The 25,506-nt window shown below is 45.3% G+C and overlaps 1 protein-coding gene across 5 annotated transcripts in view; it reads left to right on the top strand.

Annotated features, from left to right (window-relative positions):
• P2RX1 (purinergic receptor P2X 1) overlaps positions 1 to 25,506 on the top strand; it is a 245,346-nt gene that overhangs the window by 86,377 nt on the left and 133,463 nt on the right. For 3 of the 5 annotated variants that reach the window (XM_073590588.1, XM_073590585.1, XM_073590584.1), the window contains exon 5: positions 12,991 to 13,023. The exons of the other annotated variants lie outside the window; for them this stretch is intronic. In XM_073590588.1, the coding sequence (XP_073446689.1) occupies positions 12,991 to 13,023 (33 nt within the window). The remainder of the gene's footprint in view (positions 1 to 12,990; positions 13,024 to 25,506) is intronic. 5 annotated transcript variants of the gene reach the window in all.

Here is a 25,506-nt window from a genome sequence, read left to right as displayed (position 1 = left end):
AGCCACCAAAGGTGCTCTGCTACTCTCTAAGCAAGGAGCCTCAATGTGGCTTTGCTGAACTACTCTGTTGTGTGGGGTGCGAGTGTTGGAGCGTGGTCAGGAGCCTCCAACTTACCTGGATGGCGGGGCACCACACCTCAGGAGGAGTGTTGTGAGTTCATTTTCCCCTTCACCATTGAGGTCTGATGAACTCCCTCTTCTGGTGAAGGAAGGTAGTGAGGCTGATTACCAAGCACATGGGCAGGATGATGATGACTGGGTGACGGGAATTACTGACTGGATATAAGGCAGCCGACGCCCTTCTGCCTTGCTGGTGATCTCTCTGAGGGATTCTAGGAGACCAGTCTGATTCCTGCTCCTCAAAAGCTAAGTTTTCTGCTCTACTTTTTGCATTTGTGTTTTGTTTTTGTTTTGCATTGTGTTCCTTGATTTCTGCCATTCCCTGCTGGGGTGAGCTGAATTCCTTTTTGCTCTGTCTTCAGAAAATACCTGAGTACTGATATCAGCTGTTGGCTCTTGTTTTGATAGTGTTTGGCGGATTACAGACAGCAGCTTTTCTATCCTGTCCTATCTAGTTAGCTTGGGCCCCATCATTTGCTCAGCCTATCTTTCTATCTGTGTGAGTGTTTTTTCATCTTGCTTCACCGTCATTATATGTTGGGGGCTGCCTATTGCTTTGGGGTCTGCTCTGGCGCAGTTTAGATTTCCCTTTCTGTCTTTAGGCTATGTAGTTCTCCGGCTGTGATCGAGGGGTCTAGGGCACCGTAGGAACCCCCCACGGCTACTGCTAGTTGTTGTTGATAGGTTCAGGGGTCTGCAATCCGATAGCTGCCAACTTCTCTGGTTTTCCGGACTTAGCTAGTATTTCTGTTTTTGCCTCCTACGGTGACTCATTCATAACAGAATCACCAGCCATACCGCAGATCCTAGGGTACTCAATAGCAGGAAAGAATTGTAAAGAAGAAAAAAAAAAGTGTGTATATTTTTTCCTCTATATCTCTGAGGCCGTAGGGGGAATTTTTTTTCCCTCAATGGAGATAAAGCAATTGTCTGATTGTGTGGAGCAGCTCGCTGCGGAAGTGCGGGGAATTTCCGCCTACCTTGCTCATTCACATGCTGCTGAACCAAAGATCCCTACTCCTGATGTGTTTTTTGGGGATCGGTCTAAATTTTTGAATTTCAAAAATAATTGTAAATTATTTTTTGCCTTGAAGCCTAACTCGTCAGGGAGCTCCGCGCAGCAGGTTAAAATTGTCATCTCTTTGCTGCGTGGCGATCCCCAGGATTGGGCGTTTTCTTTGAAACCTAATGATCCTATTCTGACTAATGTGAATGCATTTTTTCAAGCCTTGGGGTTGTTGTATGACAAACCTAATGCTATTGATCAGGCTGAAAAGACCCTGTTGGCATTGAGCCAGGGTCGAGATTCTGCAGAATTGTACTGTCAAAAATTCTGAAAGTGGGCGGTCCTTACTACCTGGAATGATAATGCCTTGGCAGCTCTCTTTCGGAAGGGTTTGTCAGAAGCCATAAAAGATACTATGGTGGGATTTCCTGTTCCCTCTGGTCTTGACGATTCTATGTCATTAGCCATTCAGGTTGATCGGCATTTATGTGAAGGCAGGACTGCACGAGAGGTGTTGCCACCTGTTGAACAAATGTCTGAACCTATGCAATGTGATAGAGTTTTGTCCAGGGAGCAACGTCAGGAGTTCAGAAGGCGTAATAAGCTGTGGTTTTTTTGTGGAGATGCCTCACATATTATTTCTGTCTGTCCTAAACGAGAGAAACGTTTTGCACACTCGTTTTCTGTGGGTGGTGTTCAACCTAAGTTTCTTCTGGCAATTACTCTGATCTGCTCCCTGTCCACATTTTCCGCCAAGGCTTTTGTGGATTCGGGAGCAGCCCTGAACCTAATGGACTCGGATTTTGCTAAACGTTGTGGATTTCCTATGACACCTCTGCGGACGCCTATCCCTTTGAGGGGGATTGATGCTACTCCTTTGGCGAAAAATAAACCTCAGTTTTGGACCCAGGTAGTAATGCGGGTCGCCCCAGACCATCAAGAAAATTGCAGATTTTTGGTGTTGCATAATTTGCATGATACCATTGACTGGGGTTTCCCTGGTTGAAAATTCATAATCCAGTTTTGGATTGGAAATCTGTGTCTGTGGTGAGTTGGGGTTGTCGGTGTGCCCTTAGTGAGGCTCTGGTTTTTTCCACCTCTCCTCAGTCGCATGATGTTCCTGACTATTTGGTGGATTTTTATGATGTATTTAGTGAGAATGAGTCTGCATCTTTGCCTCCTCATAGGAGTTATGACTGTGCAATTGAACTGAGCCCGGGGTGTAAATTTCCCAAGGGTCGGCTCTTCAATTTATCTGTACCCGAGCACGAGGCTATGCGATCCTATATTAAGGAGGCATTGGAGAAGGGTCATATTAGACCCTTAGGTGCTGGTTTTTTTTTCGTGGCCAAAAAGGATGGTTCATTAAGGCCTTGTATTGATTATCGTGCCCTCAACAAAATTACTATTAAATATCAGTATCTGTTACCCCTGATTTCGGATCTATTCTCCAGAGTTAAAGGTGCTTGCTGGTTTACCAAGCTTGACCTCAGGGGGGCGTATAATCTTATCCGCATTAAGCATGGGGATGAATGGAAGACGGCGTTTAATACTCCGGAGGGACATTTTGAGTACCTGGTGATTCCTTTTGGGCTCACTAATGCCCCTTCTGTCTTCCAGTGCTTCATGAACGATATTTTCCGAGACTTTGTGGATACATTTTTGATTATCTATCTGGATGATATTTTGATCTTCTCCAAGGATTGGGATTCTCATGTGGAACATGTTCGGACTGTGTTCCGGATCTTGAGGGAGAATTCCCTGTATGTCAAAGGATCGAAATGCCTTTTTTTGGGTACAGAGGATTTCTTTTTTGGGATTTATTTTGTATCTGTCAACTATTGAAATGGACCCGGCCAAGGTACAGGCCATTTATGATTGGGTTCAGCCCACTTCTTTGAAGGCCCTCCAGAAGTTTTTGAGTTTTGCTAATTTTTATCGGAAATTTATAGCAACATTTTCTAGTATTGCCAAGCCATTGACTGATCTGACTAAGAAGGGTGCTGATGTATTGAATTGGTCTCCGGAGGCTGTTTCTTCCTTTCAGGAGCTGAAGCGAAGATTCACTTCTGCCCCGGTTTTGCGGCAACCTGATGTCTCACTCCCGTTCCAGGTAGAGGTGGACGCTTCTGAGATTGGTGCAGGAGCTGTTTTGTCCCAAAAGGATCCTGTAACATATAAAATGAATCCCTGTGCTTTCTTTTCCTGAAAGTTCTCTCCATCTGAACGTAACTATGATGTGGGGAATCGGGAACTGTTGGCCATGAAATGGGCATTTGAGGAGTGGAGACATTGGTTGGAGGGAGCTAAACATCAAGTCGTGGTCCTCACTGACCACAAGAATTTGATTTACCTGGAGTCGGCCAAACGCTTGAACCCTAGACAGGCTAGGTGGGCCTTGTTTTTTACACGTTTTGATTTTGTGGTCTCTTTTCTTCCGGGCACTAAGAATGTCAAGGCTGAATCTCTCTCTAGGAGCTTCTTTGCTGATTCTCCTGTGGTGACCAAGCCTGCTACCATCTTAGGCGAAGGGGTAGTTCTTTCTGCCATCTCGCCCGATTTGAGACGTGCTCTGGAAGAGTTCCAGGAGGACAAACCTGAGCGTTGTCCCAGTGGAAAGTTGTATGTTCCTGACCAGTGGAAGAAGAGAGTGATGTCTGAAGTTCATTGCTCTGCATTGGCTGGTCATCCAGGTATTTTTGGTACTAGAGATCTGGTGAGTCGGTCTTTTTGGTGGCCCGCCTTGTCTCGTGATGTCAGGAATTTTGTGCCGTCCTTTGGGACTTGCTCCCGGTCTAAACCTTGTTCTCGCTCTAGTGGGTTGTTGATGCCTTTGCCGGTTCCCAGGAGGCCATGGACCCATATTTCAATGGATTTCATCTCTGATATGCCTGTCTCTCAGAGAATGACTGTTATTTGGGTGATTTGTGATAGGTTCTCTAAGATGGTTCATCTTGTACCACTCCCTAAGTTGCCATCTTCCTCTGAGTTGGTGCCCCTGTTTTTGCAACAGGTGGTTCGCTTGCACGGGATTCCTGAGCACATTGTATCTGACAGAGGAGTTCAGTTTGTGTCTAGATTTTGGAGGACTTTCTGTTCCAAGCTGGGAATTCAGTTGTCCTTCTCCTCTGCTTTTTACCCTCAGACCAATGGGCAGACGGAGAGAACAAACCAGACCTTGGAGTCGTATTTGAGATGTTTTATTTCCGCTGATCAGGATGATTGGGTTTCATTTTTGCCCTTGGCCGAATTTGCTTTAAATAATAGAGCTAGTTCTGCCACTTTGATGTCACCTTTTTTTTGTAACTTTGGGTTTCATCCTCGATTTTCTCGATTTTCTTCAGGGCAGGTGGAGCCTTCTGCCTGCCCAGGTATTGACACTGTGGTGGAGAGAATGCACCAGATCTGGGACCAAGTGGTGGATAAGTTGTCTCTCTCCCAGGAAAAGGCCCAGCGGTTTTCCAACCGGCATAGGACCATTGGTCCCCAGTTTAAGGTGGGTGATATGGTTTGGTTGTCATCAAAAAATATCGCTATGAAGGTGGCTTCTCCTAAGTTTAAGCCTAGATTTATTGGACCTTACAAGATTTTGGAGATTATTATCCGGTCTCTTTTCGGTTGGCTCTTCCTGTCACGTTTAAGATTCATAATGTGTTCCATAAGTCCTTGTTGAAGAGGTTTGTTGAACCAATAGATCCTGGGGTGGCACCTCCTGACCCTGTATTGGTTGAAGGTAACATGGAGTATGAGTTAGAGAAGATACTGGATTCCCGTCTGGCTAGACGGAGACTCCAGTATTTGGTTAAGTGGAAGGGTCATGGTCAGGAGGATAATTCCTGGGTCTCTGCCTCTGATATTCATGCCGAAAGATTGGTGCGTGCCTTTCATCGAGCTCACCCTGATCGCCCTGGTGGCATGGATGAGGGTTCGGTGACCCCTCCTCAAGGGGGAGGTACTGTTGTGAGTTCATTTTTCCCTTCACCAGTGAGGTCTGATGAACTCCCTCTTCTGGCGAAGGAAGGTAGTGAGGCTGATTACCAAACAGCTGAGCAGGTAGATGATGACTGGGTCACAGGAACTGATGACTGGATATAAGGCAGCCGACGCCCTTCTGCCTTGCCGGTGATTTTCCTGCTGGATTCTTGGAGACCAGTCTGATTTCTGCTTCTCAAAGCTAAGTTTTGCTCTGCCTTTTGTACACTTTAGTTCTGGTTTTGTTTGCCTTGTTTTTTTGGAGTTCAGCCATCCCCGGCCGGGGGTGAGCTGAATTCCATTTTTTGTCTCTGATCTGTTGATCTCTGGCTCTGTCTTCAGAATATACCTGAGTGCTGATATAGTCTTTTGAAGCCTAGTGACTTCAGGGCCTGTTTCTCCTATCAGTCTGTTGGTACATTTTTGGATAGGTTCAGGGGTCTGCAATCCGATAGCTGCCAACTTCTCTGGTTTTCTGGACTTAGCTAGTATTTCTGTTTTTGCCTCCTACGGTGACTCATTCATAACAGAGGAGGTGCAGCACCTCTGTGGTGACTGAGCCTCAGGGGCGCCACATACCCCCCGTTAAACACAGCACGTCCACGGGCTGCAAGGCAAACAAAGTTGGCAACACAGGAACATACAAAGTTTTTGTAATGCTAAACAAACATTTCTTTTACTAAACTTCCCAATGTGGGAGGCACTCATTCTTGAACGTTGCAAACAATTCTTAATTAACTATCTAAAATCTTAAGTCAAAAGTGCAATTTTCACTACAATACGTAATTCAAAGGGCTATTGTCTGTTACTCACTATCACTTCAGTATTCTTCATCAACACATTTCTTTCCATCTTTAGTGCACATTTTCTACTTTCTTTTAACTCTGCGTGACAACCGTGGTGCCTGGTTCATCACCTACATTTTCAATTCTTTATTCTTTATTCAAATCTCTCATCTCTCTACCAAAGCATTCCTAATTCTATATAAAAGCCATTTCCTAATTACCAATACTCTTATAAGACACATCATTATCAAATACTTCACATTAAAGCTTTCAACAATTCTTGTAAGTGCTGGACACCGCTCCCAGCCGGGATCTCTTGCAGTGCCCTTTGATTGGAGTCATACTCCAGATGAGGTAGACCTTATCTTCGAAAAGTGTCACATTCAGGACATGGCCCCAACCTGCCGCATCTGTGGGACCGTAGTGACCGGCTCTGACCTGTTCCTTCCGGTCCAAATCTGGACCTAGTACCGCTAGCCGGCGCTGCTCCCTCTCCCGGTGTTCAGCTGCCAGTTGCCGGATGGTAGCTTGACAACTAGCCCAGTTCTCATCATCCTCCCGTTCCTCCCGGGACCGACCCAGGCTGGTTTTGTACCGCGGCGCCACCATCAGGGGTTCCGGTGTTTCCCCCTGGGGACAGGCCTCCCGGTCCCAGACCAGATCTAGCACGACCTGGCCAGCCGCTGCAACCGCGGTACACCCCAGGGCCTTCCCAGGTGTAGGGGCATCAGACGTACCTGCAGCCTCCTGGCGGTGTGGTCTCTGCTCCGGTGCAGGCGTAGTGGCGGTGGGACACAGGGGACAGCGGTGGAGCTAACGGCGGCTCCGGGTCCGCGGGGTCTCTGTAGGGACCTGCACGGCCGCACCAGGTCCAGACGGGGGCTTCTCTTCCTCCGCTTCAGCTCCCTGTGCTGTGTACAACTCCTCCAGTAGTAGCGGCAGGGAGGGAACAAGGTACACTGCGGGTGGCATGGCAGCGGTCGCAGGCTCCACAGGGTCTGCCTAGAAGAGGTCTGGTGCAGCAGCGGCGGGTACCGGTGTCTCGGGTACCACAGGTGTAGGCCCCTCCTGGACGCGCTGCAGATTCAATGTCCATAGCGCTTCCTGCCTCAGTTGCAGGCGGCGCGTCAGCTGGGCAATTTTGTCCTCCAGCTGCTGGCGGGTCATCCTAGAAGCAGGTTCTGAGCCTTCAGCCATGGCGCCGGGGAGATCCACCTCCCTGCGCTCCGCAGGCCTCCTTCCCTCTTCTTCCATCATGGCGTTCTGGCGTTCTTCTTCCTGTCTCGGCCCCTTTCCCGCCACTGGCTTCTGCCCCTCCTTCTTGGGGCGGCATCTTCTTCCAGCGCCTCCATACCAAGCCAGTATACGAACCCCTCGGGGGGGTGGGCCATGTTGCTGTCACATAGTAATTCAGGCAGGGGAGGCCCAAGACTGTTCGTGGTCTTTTCCTAGGACCTCCCATATCGTCACACCCTTCTTCTCCACGCCAGCGGCTATTTTTAATGTTCATTTTACAGTCTATTAAATTGGGTCTTCTGCACATTCTCAAAAGTTTTAAGTCCAACAAATCTTAGGCACACAGAACCCGAAATCATCGGGTCTCGTCATCCTGTTCGTGACGCCAAGTTGGGTCGCCCTCCCAGGGCTGTGGGGTACTCGGTACTGGGCCAGTATCAGCGGGATGTGTCACAGCAGCGGGGACCCGGTCCGTGGCCCTGGGCACCCAAGTAATGGGGGAATGTAATGATTTGAATGAATAGTTCGTGATGCCACCTGTTGTGTTCGGCAAGTGAGATGTTAGGCCGACGCTGCATGCAGATCCTCTGGGGCTGGTGGTGTGTTGCAGCCAATATGGTGAAGCTCCCCACAGGTGGAGCTGTAGCTCCAGGGCAGTGTAGATGTGGGGGAAGAGGAGAGGCACAAACGGTGTAGAAGTTGGTACCCAGATGTAGCGGGGCTGGATGCGTCGGCGCAAGAATGAATGGAGGACACCAAGGCTTGCAGTTCCAAAGCTTTACTCACAGTCTGTAGTACACACAGGTGCCTGCCTCTGTACTATGTCCTCCGGGTCAAAGGCTCAATCAACCTCCAGGTCAGATGGAATGCTCCCTTCCAACGCTCCGCCAACATGTGCCTTTCTGAACGTCTCCTCTATAGCGCCTTTAAGTGTGAAGTACTCCCAGTGCTGAGTTACAATGGAGTGCCTCCTGACAGATGTTCCCAAGAACTCTACTTGTACGGCAGACAGCTGTAGCCCGCTTCGGGGACCCCCTACTCCTGAGTCCCGGCTCACTATCCAAGTTGCTGTTGTGCCCCCAAGTTTTAGATGTTAGTAGTGCATTTACAGCCCACTACTCCACCGGTGTCTGCTGCAGAACCATTAGTGTCCATACAACCTCGCGGACCGGGCCCCGGCCTTGCGCTTAGAACTTCTAGGCAGGGTTCTTCCTCTAACCCACATCCTCTCTGTTCCCTTTTACTCCTTCGTTCCGTTCTAATCTCTCTCTCTCTTATGGAAGATCAGGTTTCAGTACAATGTCTTTCTCCTTCTTTCCTTTCCCGTGCCAGCAGACCCCGGTCACTCAGGTCTGCTGCAGCACCTCCTTCCTCCATCCCTCTCTCAGGGATCTTCTTTCCTCACTCCTCTCTGAGTGGCTACCTCTCCTAGACTGACCTGTAATTCTAAACCTTCCCGCTCTTTTATGTATTCTCAACTCCACCCGCCTCCCAGCACGTTTCGTGTTCCAAGCAGGGAGCCACCAAAGGTGCTCTGCTACTCTCTAAGCAAGGAGCCGCAATGTGGCTTTGCTGAACTACTCTGTTGTGTGGGGTGCGAGTGTTGGAGCGTGGTCAGGAGCCTCCAACTTACCTGGATGGTGGGGCACCACACCTCAGGAGGAGGTGCAGTACCTCTGTGGCGACTGAGCCTCAGGGGCGCCACAGAACTTGTATGAGAAACTTGTATGCCCTAGTGTGCATATTGAGTAAAGATTGTTTAAAGCGAACTTGTCACCAGGTTTGGCCAGTATGAGTTACAGCCACCGCCTTTCAGGGCTTATCTTCAGCATTCTATAATGCAGTAGATAAGCCCCAGATCCTACTTGCAAGAGAAGAAAAATAAGTTTTATTATACTCACCTGCAAGGCAGTCCGGTCTGATGGGTGTCGCAGGTCCTGTTCCGGCGCCTCACATCTTCTTGCGATGCCGCCCTCCTGCTTGCTTCATGGCTCCCCAACATCATGCTCCTGCGCAGGTGTAGTTATTGACACTGTTGAGGGCAGAGCAAAGTACTGCAGTACGCAGGAGCTGGGCCTCTCTGACCTTTCCCGACGCCTGCGCACTGCGGTACATTGCTCTGCCCTCAACAGTGTCAATAACTACACCTGTGCAGGAGCATGATGTCGGGGAGCCATGAAGCAAGCAGGAGGGCGGAATCGCTAGAAGATGTGAGGCGCCGGAACAGGACCTGCGACACCCATTGGACAGGACCGCCACGTAGGTGAGTATAATGAAACTTATTTTTCTTCTCTTGCAGGTCGAATCGGAGGCTTTCCTACAACACTATAGAATGCTGTATATCAGCCCTGAAAGGCGGTGGCTGTAACTTGTATCGGCCAAACCTGGTGACAGGTTCCCTTTAATGTGAAACCAATTTCATAGACTACAGGCACGGCTTTCATGGTAGCCAAGTTTAAATTGAGTTTTGAGAATGACAGATTCCCTTTACATACAATTTAACAAATGGATTATTTTGCTCTAAGGCTCTGGTTTGGTTTTACAGTGAGTCTCCATCCCACAATGGTGTTCTTCATATTTATCATTATATCGTGTGCAGATTATACATTTGATATCAATGAACTTTTCATTTTCTTCTCACGGTCTCTAGCACACTGTTTATGACCATATTGTGGACTGATGCCAGGATGTATCCTCTTTTTCTACTGATTGTGTGTTTTAATAACCGATCTGAATAGGCAGAAGTTGTCTGCTACTTTTAGTGCAGTATTGCTGAAAGAGGGCCTTTCACCAAATTTTTCACGTTTAATAGTGGGTGAAAAGCGGAATAAACTTTATTTTTTTTTCACTATGCCCCTCCATTGTGGAGATATTAACAAACTATTGGCATCGAATGTGTTAAATTTTAAGTCCAAGTTGGTGTTATCAATTAGTTTTCACTTGGAGCATGTACTTCTTTTGCCTGTATGAGATTGTGAACATATAGCCCTTAAAAATACATTTATTAAGTAATTATAAAAATATCACCAAAAGAAAACCCAAGAGCACAAAATGTGATGGACTAACTAATAACGTAGACAATATATTTCACGTTTGACTGCTCAGGTGCATCATATACTTTATGCAGCCAAACATATGTTCCAAAAGAGAGCCACTGTGTTATCTCCTCCTCACCACAGGCCGGGGATACAAAGCCTATGGAAAGGCCAGGGAACAGAGCTGGCTCGATAAACTCTATTGGAAAAAATCCCAGCCAGGTATAACCACACACAGCCTAGGAATCTCTACATGTCCACTATCATCCCTGCTTGTCAAGGGAGGTTGGTAGACTAGAAAGCGATGTTTGACACCTTGCTCCACAATGGCTGTCCCTTACTTACCCTGCAGGTTCTGTGTTTAAGTACATGCAGGATGAATAATGCCATAGATCCCAATCCGATAAGTTGATGATTCACTACACAAAGAAATTATTAATTGTACTACAGTCAATGAATGGAATATAAATTTACCTTGTTACATAGCAATACAATGAGGTCTATCTATTTTATGTATGGCATTCTGTACCTGAAGGAGGACGCTCAGGGTGCACAATGCTTCTGTATGCATTTCCACTCAATAATACATTAATAAATTAGATGGAAGGAAATATAAATTTGCACTGATACCTGGCACAACATGCTTGTCAGCATTTACTATACTTCTGGCATTCAGTTTACGAACCAGGATGTTCAGCCTGAGCGATGCTATAGATCACAACCAAATAAGCTGATGTTAAACTACACTATGAAATTCATAATTGTTACCATAGAACCTGAATGGAATATAAATTTGCTCTGATACATAGCAATATATGTTTGTCAGTTTTCTTCTGGCATTCTGTTCATGAAAACATCCCCCCTAATGAAATACTAATACTGGAAAAAAATACAATTGTATACCGTTATGCATAGCAAAACGTTTCTTTACTAAGTCTTTACTATACTTCTGACATTCAGTTTGTGAACCAGAAAGCCTAGGTTGAGCAATGCTCTAAATCTTTTCTTCTTACATCTGTAATACATAGCATTTTTCTGCTGCTTAGAGCTATAATTATCACTGGCCTGCAGAACAGAAAGATGCAGTTTAAGTACCTGTCATTTGTCAGCAGAGTCTCATTGCAGCAAGTGGAAGCTCTCACTGCAGAGCGGGCTGTCATTATGAGTATCACACAGAAGTAGCCCAGAACAGACACAGAGTCATAACATAGTGAGTTCTCAATCTCTGGACAGACAGATGGGAAGTGGGGCAGTACAACGAAGCTGGTGGCACTGTGAGAGGAGAAAAGATGATAGAAGGGTTTACAAAGTGACACAGCTAAACTCAGTTGTGCTGCCCTTCCCTCCGAGTCGACCTTATCTGAAAGGTTTGAGTCACCTGTGCTCTATATACCCACCACTATCTAATCATGCAGGATGTTAGACCAGGAGATTAGAGCTGTGTTATTACATCTCACACAGTGAGAGACGTAAGATATTGTGGGGGAGTGTTCTCCCTCTAGTATGTTGCTCCCTGCATAGATTACGCAACCCATACAGGCATATGTACAGCATAAAACTAGACATGGCAGACAAAAGTGGCATCAAATCTATTAGTTTGCCTTAAGCTGTATAATTTTGCTAGACATGTTATACACTTCTGTTCTCCACTCTTCGCCTAGCTAATTTAACACCAATATTTTGTACCATGATAACAATTTCTGTCATTATTTAATCTACCGTACTTTACAATCCCTTTTAGCCATGCTTATTTTCTAGATATGGCATGTACAGTAGTTTTGGAACAATTTTACTTGAAAATGTTACTAAAATGTGCTCAGCTGTTCAAAGCGCTTATTCTAAATCTGCAGCAAGTCAGTTCTTGCTGCCTTTTTGCAATGTTTTTCAGCCATTCAAATGAATTGGAAAAAAAAGTGCAAGTAGAAGAGTAGCAAAAACACACACAAAGAGACAGCAAAAACATGAATATTTTACGCAGTGTTTTTCCTGCCAACACTCTAAAGCAGAAAAATCTGCAGCAAATCTAAAATGTGTGCAGATACGCTTATACAAGTATGTTTGCCTGGATTTCACAGTGGGCAGAAATATGGAAATACTGCAGTATGTCAGGTCTATTACTTCTGTCAAACTGCTCTACTAAATCTTTAATACGCGTTTTTTCATAAAGCAATTGTATAATAGAGTATAAGAAACTTAGTAAAATATTTAGTCCCAAGTTGGGTTTCGTAGGAGACCTTGATTTTACCTGTATATTTGCTGATTGCTGGGAGATGGGCGCTAAGGCTTGGGTGACAATTCAGGGCAATGTTATAGTTGTGCTGCTGACCCAAGTGGTGTGCTGACCCAAATTATGCATCTTTGCCTCTGCGTAGTGGAATCAAAACTTGCCCAGAATTGGAGGTAACATTGCACTCCAGCAACCTCTGCGAGCTTTGGAGCAGCGCTTATAACTGATGCAGTCTATGGTATTTGATCAAAATAATTACCATCATGTATTATATTCATTGTCCCACTTTTCAGAAAGCACATTACATACATTACCTTCATTTACAATATGATAAATTTACCATTTAACCCCTCTGTAACTTCATAACCTATAATTTAATCAATAATTATGTTCCATTCCTTTTTAATAACCTGCTTATAACATAAAATATGTATGTAAATATGCTCATACATAGATTTGTTATTATCACACATACTACACTAAGTTGCTGTTACTATAAAATTAAAATATGAGAATTGCAGCAATAAATGAAATTAAGGCATGTTTTATTAATGCGGTAAATGTTGATTTTGCTTTTTTTTTAATCTTTTCACAATCTTCACTTTTAAGGAGAGAACAATGGTCCATTACTGAGTACATCAGGTAACCTTGAACCATCCATATATAATTTGGTGGTGGTATTATTACTCTAATGGCAAATCAAATATAAATGTATAATTACCAAAATATTCTACTGCAATGCACAGATATAAGCGGCAGCCTTTATTCTGTGGATGTGTTCATTCAGTGATAATGTGAAATTTGAATTCATATTCACTTATTTTAATTCAACCAATCAAGAAGTTAATCTTCTAATGTAAATAAGGGGATTTTTGTTTAAACAATTGAATTACATATATATATATATATATGGATCTCAGGTTGTGGGTTGTAATAATCATCCAGGCAGGTTAACAATGCAAGTATTTTTATTCCTTACATCCAGTCTTACTGCAATTCCAGGTAGATGGTGTAGGGATTCTACTCATTCACGTGCAACGAGAGACAATCAGGAGGCACATTCCATGTAAAGTTCATAGGGTTTATTGCTTTATAAACTAAAGCATCAGATCACCTAAAGAAACAGCCTTCAGCTCAAGAGAGAAAAACATAAATGTCCATTCCTTCAGGCTCAGTCTTGGAGCCTCAGCACACACAGGAGGCTTGGCCCTCCTCACATACAGCCCTGGGTTTCAGGAGTAGTCTAGCTTATAAAGTTCTAGCCACATTCACGAACCCAGCAGCTGACTGGTCACATGATTGTGACCTCACCACAGGTCCTTGCAAAACATCAGAAATAGAATGATATTAATTAGGGCTTACATTACAGAGCGCACCCATTTCTGAGCCACATACCTCCCATCAACTATACAACCCTTAGCCATGCCACATACCTCCCCCCTCTGCCTAAAGCCGTGGGGCTTGGCACTTTCACCTACTAGACAAGGGATTCGTGAGAGGGCATTGGCATTACCATGTAGCTTCCTAGGTAGAGGACAGGATGCTCCTCCCCACGTATCTCCTGGGAAAGGACTGCTCCTATCCCGACATCTGAGGCATCTGTCTGAAGGATAAACTCTCATTTAAAGTCTGGGGCCACCAGAACGGGTTGATTACATAGAACACTTTTCATTTCTTGGAAGGCTGACTCTGCATCTTCGGACCATCTGACCATTACTGATTTTGTCCCTTTTAGAAGTGGCGAAGTTTGGGATGAACCTTCTGTAATATCCCACGATCCCAAGGAAGGCTTTACCTTGCTTTTTAGACAGAGGTCTCAGCCATGTTTGAATTGCCTCCACTTTATTGATTTGGGGTTTGATCTCACCACGCCCCACTACATATCCGAGGTACTTGGCTTCTTCTTTACCCAAGGCACACTTCTTCGGGTTTATTGTAAACCATGCCTCCCTTAGAGCATCAAACACTGCTTGGACCTTTTCCAGGTGAGTCTCCCAGTCCGGGGTAAAGATCATGATATCATCCAGGTACACGGCAGCGTATAGCTTATGAGGCGCAAGGATTCTATCCATAGCCCTCTTGAAGGTTGCCGGAGCTCCCTGCAGGCCAAACGGCATCCGGACATACTGGAAGCACCCATCTGGTGTAGAAAATGCAGTCTTCTCCTTGGCTTCCTGTGCCATGGGGATCTGCCAATATCCCTTGGTCGAATCCAAGGTGGTAATGTACCTGGCAGGTCCAAGTCTTTCGATGAGCTCATCAACGTGTGGCATGGGATATGCGTCAAACTTGGAGACCTCATTCAGCTTCCGGTAGTCATTGCAGAACCTCCATTCACCATCCGGTTTTGGGACAAGGACAATCGGGCTCGACCAGCCGCTCTTGGATTCCTCAATGACCCCGAGCTTCAACATACTCTGCACCTTCTTGGAGATTACTTCTCGATGGGCCTCAGGAATTCGATAAGGCTTCACATTCACCCGTACATGTGACTTGGTCAGAACTTCGTGCTCCACAACCTTCGTGCACCCCGGCAATTCTGAAAACAGGTCTCTGTTTCTCTGGAGTAACTCCCAGCACTGCTGTTTCTGGGCCTTCGATAGATTCTCCCCTATGGTAACTGCTCCAACCTCACCTTCTAGGTTGCCCAGCAAGCACGGAGTTACCGCTGGCTCTCTATTTTGCCACGGCTTGATGAGGTTGACATGGTAAACCTGGTATGGTTTCCGTCTTCTGGGTTAGTGGATCTTATAGTTTACCTCCCCAAGTTTCTCCACGACCTCATATGGCCCTTACCATTTGGCCAAGAACTTGCTCTCTACTGTCGGAACCAGCACGAGAACTCAGTCTCCCAGGTCGAAATGCCTCACTCTGGCTGTCCGGTTGTAGACCCTGGCCTGAGCTTCTTGTGTCTGGTGGAGGTGTTCCTTTACGATGGGCATCACCTTTGCAATCCTCTGCTGCATCAGTGCCACATGCTCAATGATGCTTCTGTGGGGCATGAGTTCGGCTTCCCAGGTTTCCTTGGCTATATCTAGGAGACCTCGCGGATGACGGCCATACAGCAACTCGAAAGGCGAGAACCCTGTGGAGGCCTGGGGAACTTCACGGATAGAAAACAGCAGATATGGTAAGAGACAATCCCAGTCTCTACCATCTTTTTCTATGGCTTTTCTTAGCATGCTCTTCAGTGTCTTGTTAAATCTTTCAACAAGGCTATTTGACTGCGGATAATACACTGAGGTCCTCAGCTGGGATATTTGCAGAACCATGCACAACTCCCTCATCACCTTGCTCATAAAAGGTGTCCCCTGGTCGGTCAGGAACTCCTTCAGTAAACCCGTCCGGGAAAACACATAGACCAGCTCGCGGGCTATACTCTTCGCGGCCGAGTTTCTCAGGGGAATTGCCTCAGGGTAGCGTGTGGCATAGTCTAGGATGACTAATATATACTGATGGCCCTGGGCTGACTTAACTAAGGGACCGACCAAGTCCATGGCAATTCTCTCAAATGGCACCTCAATAATGGGCAATGGCACAAGGGGGCTCCGGAAATGAGGGGTGAGGGCAGTTAACTGACATGTGGGGCAGGACCTGCAATAGTTTACTATTTCCCGGTGACACCCAGGCCAATAGAACCTCTGCACAACCCTTTCCTGCATTTTTTCCACCCACAGGTGTCCACCCAAGATGTGTGAATGGGCCATGTCCAAAACTTTCTGTCAATAGGGGCCTGGTACTATTAACTGCTCTACCAACTCCTCCCTTATTTTTGTGACCCGGTATAACAAGTCCCCACTCATCATAAAATAGGGGAACCTGGTGTCTGCTGGTGTGCAACCCCATTAATGACGGTGACATTGTTGAAGGCATATCTCAGCGTTGGGTCCCTATGTTGGGCAGTCCCAAAATTTTCACCGGCCACCCCTAACTCCGGAATGTCAGATACAGGGGACCCTTCCTCCTCATCCCCCACAAGGACACATAAAGGAAACCTGTCTGCCTCTGGTTGTGGCGATACCTTATTAGGATGCATTGGTTCCCTGCTCAGAACCCTTACCCCAGAGCTCCCAAAACAGACAGAAATCCCAGCCTATAATTATAGGATGCAACAAGTCCCGAACGATGCCAACTAAATGCGACTCGGTGCCATGCACCGTTTCAGTGTTCACCCTGGCCATAGGGTAGTCCTTTGCATCACCATGAATGCACCGCACGCCGACCTTTTTACCCGGGAGTAGGTTGAGAGGAAAAGCGGCCCTTACAAGGATCACCAAACTGCCGGAGTCCAGAAGCGCCATTGCTGCTCGACCGTTCACCTTCACGGGACAGGCCTGAGGCCCCTCGTTGGGTGGAGAGTTCACACTGCAGGCTGGGTATGCATAGTACAAACTACGGCGTCCCATGCTGCAGTCCATCCTCTCGGTGGTCTGGGGACAATGGGGCAGCTTTATGTCCTGGCCCCTGGCATCTCCAACAAATAATATCACCCGTGGGGACCTTGGGCACTGCCTCCCCCGCCCCTTTTGACCTTGTACGCCCCATCCCTTTTTGGGACTCCGCCCCCTGCTGGGACCCCCTATACGGAATGGGCTGCTTCCCCAAGGAACCTTCCATCCCCTGGTATCTCTCGACCAGCCCAACCAGTTCATCGGCATTTTGGGGATCACCCTGGGCAACCCAAGTCTGTAGGGGTCTCGGCAGGGAATGCACAAACCGATCCATCACCACTCGCTCTACCATCTGGGCAGGGGGAGACGACTCTGGCTGCAGCCATTTCTGGACCAGGTGCAACAGGTAGAACATTTGGGAGCGAGGCGGTTTGTCCCGGTGATGCATCCAGCGGTGATCTCGCCGTGCCCTGACAGTCATTGTCACCCCCAAAAGTGCGAGAATCTCGGCTTCTAGTTTGGGATACTCCTTGGCATCTTGCAAAGTCAAATCATAGTATGCCTTCTGGGGCTCCCCGGCAGGTATGGGGCCAGTACCTCTGCCCACTGCTCTGGCTGAAGTTTTTCCCTCTCAGCCACCCTCTCAAACATGGTCAGGAAGGCCTCATCATCATCCTCAGGGGTCATTTTTTGCAATGCGCATCTTACCTCCTTCCTGACGTGGGTGTAATCAGCCAGACCTGGGGTTGGGGTGCTCGTCCTGCCCTCCTGGATGGCGGTTGCCAGAAGCTGAATCTGCTCCCGTTGCTCCTGCTGGCTCTGCTGGAACTGCTGCCATTGCTCCGGCTGGCTCTGCTGGATCTGCTGTAACAATAGCCTGTTGGTCTCCTGTTGCTGTGCCTGGGACTGGACCAGGTGTTTCATTATTCCAGGTAGAGCTTGCTGCCTCGCTGAAAACTTTACCCAGGACATGCAGCAACTGTCTCAAGTCTCTACTGGGAACGCTGCCCGCATTCTCCAACAATTGTAGGGATTCTATTCGCTCAGGTGCAGCGGGAGACAATCAGGAGTCACATTCCATGTAAAGTTCATAGGGTTTATTGCTTCATAAACCAAAACAGCAGATCACCAAAAGAAACAGCCTTCAGCTCAAGAGAGAAAAACGTAAATGTCCATTCCTTCAGGCTCAGTCTTGGAGCCTCAGCACACACAGGAGGCTTGTCCCTCCTCACATACAGCCCTGGGTTTCAGGAGTAGTCTAGCTTATAAAGTTCTAGCCACACCCACGAACCCAGCAGCTGACTGGTCACGTGATTGTGACCTCACCACAGGTCCTTGCAAAACATCAGAAATAGAATGATATAAATTAGGGCTTACATTACAGAGCGCACCCATCTCTGAGCCACATACCTCCCATCAACTATACAACCCTTAGCCACGCCACAATGGTCACAATGCAATATCCCCAGTCTACAAGATCACATCATGGGGCCTATAGTTCCACTGCTCCCATACCAGGCTATACAACTGTCTCCCAACTTTTGGTTGGCTCACAGCTTTTATATCTCTTCTCAGTATAGTCTATGACTGTAGCACATGTCTGGCTGGTAAAAACAGTCCTAAACATAGTTCCTTACATCCAAACGATAGATATCACAAATGTAGCACATGTATCAAGCTCCAACTGGCAACAAAAGTCCATAAGATAGTTCCTCACATCCAGACGATAGCTACCACTACCAAAAGCCCAGTCCACAGCCTCTCTGCAAGGTTGTGTATTAGAGATGAGCCATGCAGAGAGGAAGAGAAATATAGTGAGAAAATATCATTATTTAAATCAGATTTTTATCAGACTATTATGTTTATTTCTTTATTTTGTGATTTTCCACATAGAAACCTGTTCACATAAAATTAATAGTTTTCACACTTGAACAATCAAAATAAGCTACTATTTCCGGTTGCCTGTAGTTCTCTGCCTATATACAAGCTCATTAAAAGTATAGTTCACTGTCTATAACAGTAGTGTCCATGTATGCCCCCTTCTGTTCTCATAGACTAATAGAATAGAACATAGGTCAAAGAAATGCACTATTATAACTCTATTCACACAGAGGACTTGAATTTGTGCCCCCGTACTCTGATGATTGGTTGGGGCCTCACCATTTGGATTCCCAGAAATGATAAATTCATCACTTATTCTATGTACTGTATATGTGTATGTTGTTTATGGAGAAACCAATTTAATTTAAAGGGAATCTGTCACCCAATTTTTCGAGTATCACCTGCCGCCACCGCCATTAGGGGCTTATCTACAGCATTCTGTAATGCTGTAGATAAGCCCCCGATGTAACCTCAAAGATATGAATAATTAGTTAGATTATACTCACCCAGAGACGGTCCGGGTCCGGTTTTGGTGCGATGGGTGTCATGGTCCGGTCTGGTGCCTCCCATCTTCTAACGGTGATATCTTCTTCTTTGCTGCCTGAGGGCAGAGCAGAGTCCTGCAATATGCAGGCGCTGGGAGAGTTCCGGCGCCTGCGCACAGCATTATTCTGCTCTGCCCTCAACAGGGCAGAGCAGTGCGCCTGCGCAGGAGCCACGACAGGCAGAAAAGAAGAGGACGTCACCGTTAGAAGATGGGAGGCGCCGGACCGCAACACCCTTCGGACCAAGACCAGACCGACCCCCGGTGAGTATAATATAACTCATTTTTCTTATCTTTCAGGTTACATCGGGTGCTTATCTACAGCATTGCAGAATGCTGTAGATAACCACCCTGATAGCGGTGCCGGCAGTTGATACTTGAAAAATGGAGTGACAGATTCCCTTTAAATAAAAATATGCTAAAATACATTTTTTAATGATTATATCATACATAAAAAAAATCCCCAGTACTAGAATTTTTACCTTCCATATGTGATTTTTGAAACCTCCAGCAAAATGACAATAATAACAATAGTATAAAATAATATGAAGAGAGAAGGAAGATCCGGCACTGACGCGTTTCGAACCTTAACCAGGTTCTTCCTCAGAGACATGTCTCTGAGGAAGAACCTGGTTAAGGTTCGAAACGCGTCAGGCGTGGGGGTCTGTTTTCCCCTTTATGGTTTTATCATGAAATTATGTGAATAAAACTTATCGTGGATTTTATCAAGTCTCCAGTGCCGGATCTTCCTTCTCTCTTCATCTTTGCAACACATGGTGGTCAGCCATTTGATCTCTAGGCACGACCGGCTTATAGGACTATTTTGGTGAGCACAAATTTCCCTTTCCCCTTCCTAATTTTCTAAGTATAAAATAATGCACATTCATGGAGAATTTCAGTATGTTTTCTACCTAAAAAAATATTTACTTGTATGGATGTGGATTCTTCTGTAACAATACATGGCAGGCAACTCTACTCGAAGAGTGAGACAACATGGGCGGCTGGTAGGACGTAACCAAAACCTGGCCCCATTCGGGCAGCCATTCGTGCAGCCATTGGCAACCGCAGGCAGATTTTCAGTTGTGTGCGACAAGCTCCCTGTGTGTAACCACATTGCCTAACAAAACATAGCACCCAGGGTGATATAACTTTATGGTGGTTAGTTAGCCTAAAGTGGTTTTTGACATAACACATGACTCAAAAGGGCATTTTGCTAAAGCTAAAGTCTTCAGCAAAGAATTAAATCATCTTGAAATGAGACAGACATCCAAAAAAGCCTGTGTTGTGTCTGCTAAATGCTGAGGGATTTTTCCTGCACATACATCTCAGAAAACCTGGAATCCTTCAGTGGCAATGCATTTCTCATGTCTACAGGCAACTTTTGATTGCATTACACCCAGGCTGAACATGTTAGACTTTCCTATAGCATGTGTCCCACGAGGATGGCTGGAGAGCTGTGGAATATGGAGGATGCTTATACAGGAAAGGGATATTGTAGATTGTGTATTTTGATTCCTAGGTTATATCATACATATATTGGCGTGTGTAAAAAGCTGGATGCTCATGTGCAGATAAGTGTCGTTATGGGTCCTTTTGGCTTTGCAATAGGCAAAATTGTCCCTTTGTAATAGTGCCAGGTTTTGCTGCCCTGGGCTCATTTTCATGCCTCTTTCATGATTTTTGTTCTAAATACAGTTCATCTGGAGGGTGAACTCCTACACAGGCCTTTAACACCAATTTACCAAGTTGATCGACCAAGCAGAAACCTAAAAAAATTAAAAGGATTCTACAAGAATTAGATAACATGGTGTCCCTGATATACCGGTAATTCAAACTGCATTCCATCCTAGTCACATAACAGTTAAGCAAGTTGAAGATGAAATGATCTCTAAAAGGCTTTAACTTAAAGATGAAACATTTCCTTTGTATTTTGTGCAACAACAAAAAAATATATTGTGATATTTTATTTTGCAATGTTTAATAATACGCCCACATTTTTCCTCACACACATCAGCTGTTTTGAACAGCTGACATGTGCCTCTAGCAGCCGCGGGTGGAATCGTGATCCACCTGTGTCTGTTAACTAGTTAAATGCCGCTGTCAAACTCTGACAAAGGCATTTAACACGCGCTTTTGGCAAGCGCACCGGAAATCCCACCCATCGGCGCCCATGTCACATGACCGCGGGTAGCCGATGGGTTGGCATGACAACCAGAGGTCTCCAGTAGACCTCTATGGTTGTCACTTCCGGATTGCTATGAGTGCCGCTCGGTGGTCGGCACTCATAGCAAGTGAGTTATTCTGCTACATACAGGCGATCTGATCATCATTTGTATGTAGCAGAGCTGATCAGGTTATGGCAGCTTCTAGTCTCCCATGGAGACGATTGAAGCATGCCAAAAGTAAAAGAAAACATGATTTTAAAAATATTAAAAAAAATAAAAGTTCAAATCACCCCCCTTTTGCCCCATTCAAAATAAAACAATAAAATCAAAATCAAACATACACATATTTGGTATCGCCGCGTTCAGAATCGCCCGATCTATCAATAAAAAAGGATTAACTTGATCGTTTAACGGCGTTGCGAGAAAAAGAGTAAAAAAGCCAGAATTACATATTTTGTCACCGCGACAAAAGATCTTATCTGCACCAAAATGATATAATTAAAATGTCAGCTTGGCGCACAAATAATAAGCCCTCACCAAACCCGAAATCACGAAAAATGGAGACGCTATGGGTTTCGGCTTGTTCACACTCATCATTAGGAAAGTCCAAGTGATGAAAATGTCCCAACTTTATAAAAACCCAACCTCCTCTAACCTTGTGCCAAAAAACAGCAGCCATGTGTTCTTCTAAGCAGTTGCCTAACACTCTGAAAATAATAATTGTGAAGGCCCCCAAGGCAGGAGAAGGCTATAAAATATTTCAAGTTGCCATTTTCTCAGTTCAAAATGTAATTAAGAAATGGCAGTTAACAGGAACAGTGGCGGTCATGATAAGGTCTGGAATGCCTAGCAAATTTTCAGTGAGAGGCTGCTTTTAGGATTACTCGGGAGTAGAGTTGAGCGACTTTGGTCGGATCGGGTTTCATGAAATAAAATTTGTTAGAGATGAAACTGGTCCGACTAGGGCAAAAAAAGTCGGAGTTTCGTCCGAAACCCGACCCCAATGCAAGTCAATAGAGAATAAAAGTCAGCATTGAGTGGATTCTCAACTCTACTCGGGAGGCAAATCAGAATCCCATCTTAACTGCAGGAGACCTTCAGAAAGATTTAGCAGACTCTCGATTTGTAGTACATTGTTCTACTGTTCAGAGACACCACCTGCACAAATATGGCGTTCATAGAACAGATGAAAACCTCTCCTGCGTCCCTCACCATAAAATTAAGCATTAGAAGTATTCAAAAGAACTTCTGAATAAGCCTGATTCATATTGGAAACAATTCCTGTGGGCCGATGAGGTTAACATAGAACTTTTTGGCCACAATGATCAACTGTATGTGTGGAGATAAAAGGGCGCAGAATTTCAAGAAAAGAAAATCTCGCCAACCTTTAGCATGGGGGTGGATCAATCATGCTTTTGGGTTGTGTTGCAGCCATTGGCACGGGAAATATTTCACGGGTAGAGGGAAGAATGTGTTCAATGAAATTTCAACAAATTCTTGATGCAAATATAACACCATCTGTAAAAAAGCGAAGTTGAAAATAGAATGGCTTCTATAAATGTATAAGGATCCGAAACACACATCAAAATCCACAATAGACTACCTCAAAAGGCACAAGCTGAAAGTTTTACAATGGCCCTCACAGTGCCCTGATCTGAACATCATTGAAAATCTGTGGCTAGACCTCAAAATAGCAGTGCATACAAGATGACCCAGGAATCTCGCAGAACTGTTAGAATTTTCCAAGAAAGAATGGATGCAAATCCCTCAAACAAGAATTGAAAGACTCTTGTCTGGCTGCAACAAGCATTTACAAGCTGTGATACTTGCAAAATGGTGTGCTACTAAGTACAAACTATGCAGTGTAGCCAAACTTTAGCATTTTCCTTTTTGTAATTTTTAAAATGTAAAAATGACAAAATTTTTTGCATAAAATACAAAGGAAGTTTGTAATCTTTAAAGGGAACCTATCAGCGGGATTTTGCTAAGTAAACTACAGGCATTGTAAGGTTGGCACTGTTACACAGATTAAAATGATACCTGGGGTGAAGAAATCCATCTTGTGATTCTTGTGAAATCAGTGTTAGAAGTTTTTAGCTAATGAGATGCTCGTGCTCAGGGCGGGCCTGTAGGCAGAAGCTTATCTTGGTGCTCTAGGCCAGAGAAACCAAGAAGAGGCCTGCGCACAGACCCACTCCGAAGCACAGTCTGTCTCTCTCTCTGTCTCTATGATCAAAAACATGGTCATGCTACTCTTTAGCAAAGCAAGGAGACCGCCACATGACTGCTATGGGGCCCATGGATAATTCCAGCAGTGATAAGAGAGGAAGCGTCACATTTCCTCTCCCATCATTTCCCCTGTGCGTCTGACATCACTGATGCAGACACTGTCAGCGGGTGCGATGACGTCATTACTTGGCGCCCACAGTCCTGAGATGTGTGGGTGCTCAGAGGAGAGGTGAGTATTGTAAATTTTATGGGAAGTGCATCATAATCTATGGAGGCATATGGGGAGGTCATTACACTGTAGAGGCCTAGGAGGAGTGTATTATACAAAAGATAGGCCTATAGGGAGTGCATTATACTGTATGGAGGCCTATGGGGAATGCATTACACTATATAGAGGCTTATGGGGAGTGTATTATGCTATTGTATATAGCGGCCCATGGGGAGTGCATTATACTAAATTGAGGTCTATGAGGAGTGCATTATACTATATAGAGGCCTATGAAGAGTGCATTATACTATATAGAGGGCTATGGACAGTGCATTATGGTATATGGAGGCCAATGGGGCCTGCATTATACTATATAGAGGTCTATGGACAGTGCAATATACTATACTATATGGAAGCCTATGGGGGGTGCCTTATACTATAGAGAGGCCTATGGACAGTGCATTATACTATACTATATGGAAACCTATGGGGAGTGCATCATACTATATGGAGACCTATGGGGAGTTCATTATACTATATAGAAGCCTAGGGGGAGTGCATTGTACTATATAGAGCCCTATGGACAGTGCATTATAGTATATGGAGGCCTATTGGGAGTGCATTATGCTATAGAGAGGCCTATGGACAGTGCATTATACTATACTATATGGAAGCCCATGGGGAGTGCATTATACTATATGGATGCCTATGGGAAGTGCATTATACTATATAGAGGCCTATGAGGATTTCATTGTACTATATAGAGGCCTATGGACAGTGTATTATAGTATATGAAGGCCTATTGAGAGTGCATTGTACTATATGGAGGCCTATGGGGAGTGCATAATACTATATAGAGGTCTATAGAGAGTGCATTATACTATATAGAGGTCTATGGAGAGTGCATTATACTGTATAGAGGCCTATGGGAAGTGCATTAAACTATACTGGGCAGCACGATGGCTCAGTGGTTAGCACTGCAGCCTTGGAGTGCTGGAATCCTGGTTCAAATCCCACCAAGGACATCATCCGCAAGGAGTTTGTATGTTCTCCCCATGTTTGCGTGGGTTTCCTCCGGGTACTCCAGTTTCCTCCCACATTCCAAAGACATACTGATAGGGAATTTAGATTGTGAGCAAAATAATATAATATAATGTGTGCAAAACTGTAAAGCGCTGCGGAATATGTTAGCGTTATATAAAAATATTATTATTATTTTATGAAGGACTATGAGGAAGTCATTATACTATATAAAGGCCTATGAGGAGTGCAGTATACCTTATGGAGAACTATGGGGTGCAATATACTATATGGAGGCTATTTAGGTGGCCATCTTGTATGGGGATTACAGCGAGGGGGTCTTTGTACATTGTGAGGGCCATCATACAGTGTTAGAGCCATCAAAAAGTTTGGGGGCTACTAAGGGGTCAGTATATATGAGTCGTGGCTGGAAGAAGTTGTCATGTTGGTCTGGACCTGATGGAAAAGACGGGAAAAGTGAACAATTCCATCAGAAAGAACATAAGCTGTAAGTCACCATCAATAACTCTACTGTAATCATGTATATGTTCTGCAGCACAGGTATCTACCACTATATGGTCACCATGTGGCGGTAATATCAGTGTTGGTCTTTATATAGAGAATATTTTCAGTAACGGCGCGGTCATCTGCTGAGGTTCTCCCACATCCACTATTAGTGCGCGCCAC

The sequence above is a fragment of the Dendrobates tinctorius genome, unplaced genomic scaffold (genome assembly GCF_039654945.1).
Source record: "Dendrobates tinctorius isolate UK_male_01 unplaced genomic scaffold, ASM3965494v1 ptg000117l, whole genome shotgun sequence".
Lineage (NCBI taxonomy): Eukaryota > Metazoa > Chordata > Amphibia > Anura > Dendrobatidae > Dendrobates > Dendrobates tinctorius.
Note: the sequence above shows the minus strand (reverse complement) of the source record. Positions and strands in the feature narration are given on the sequence as shown.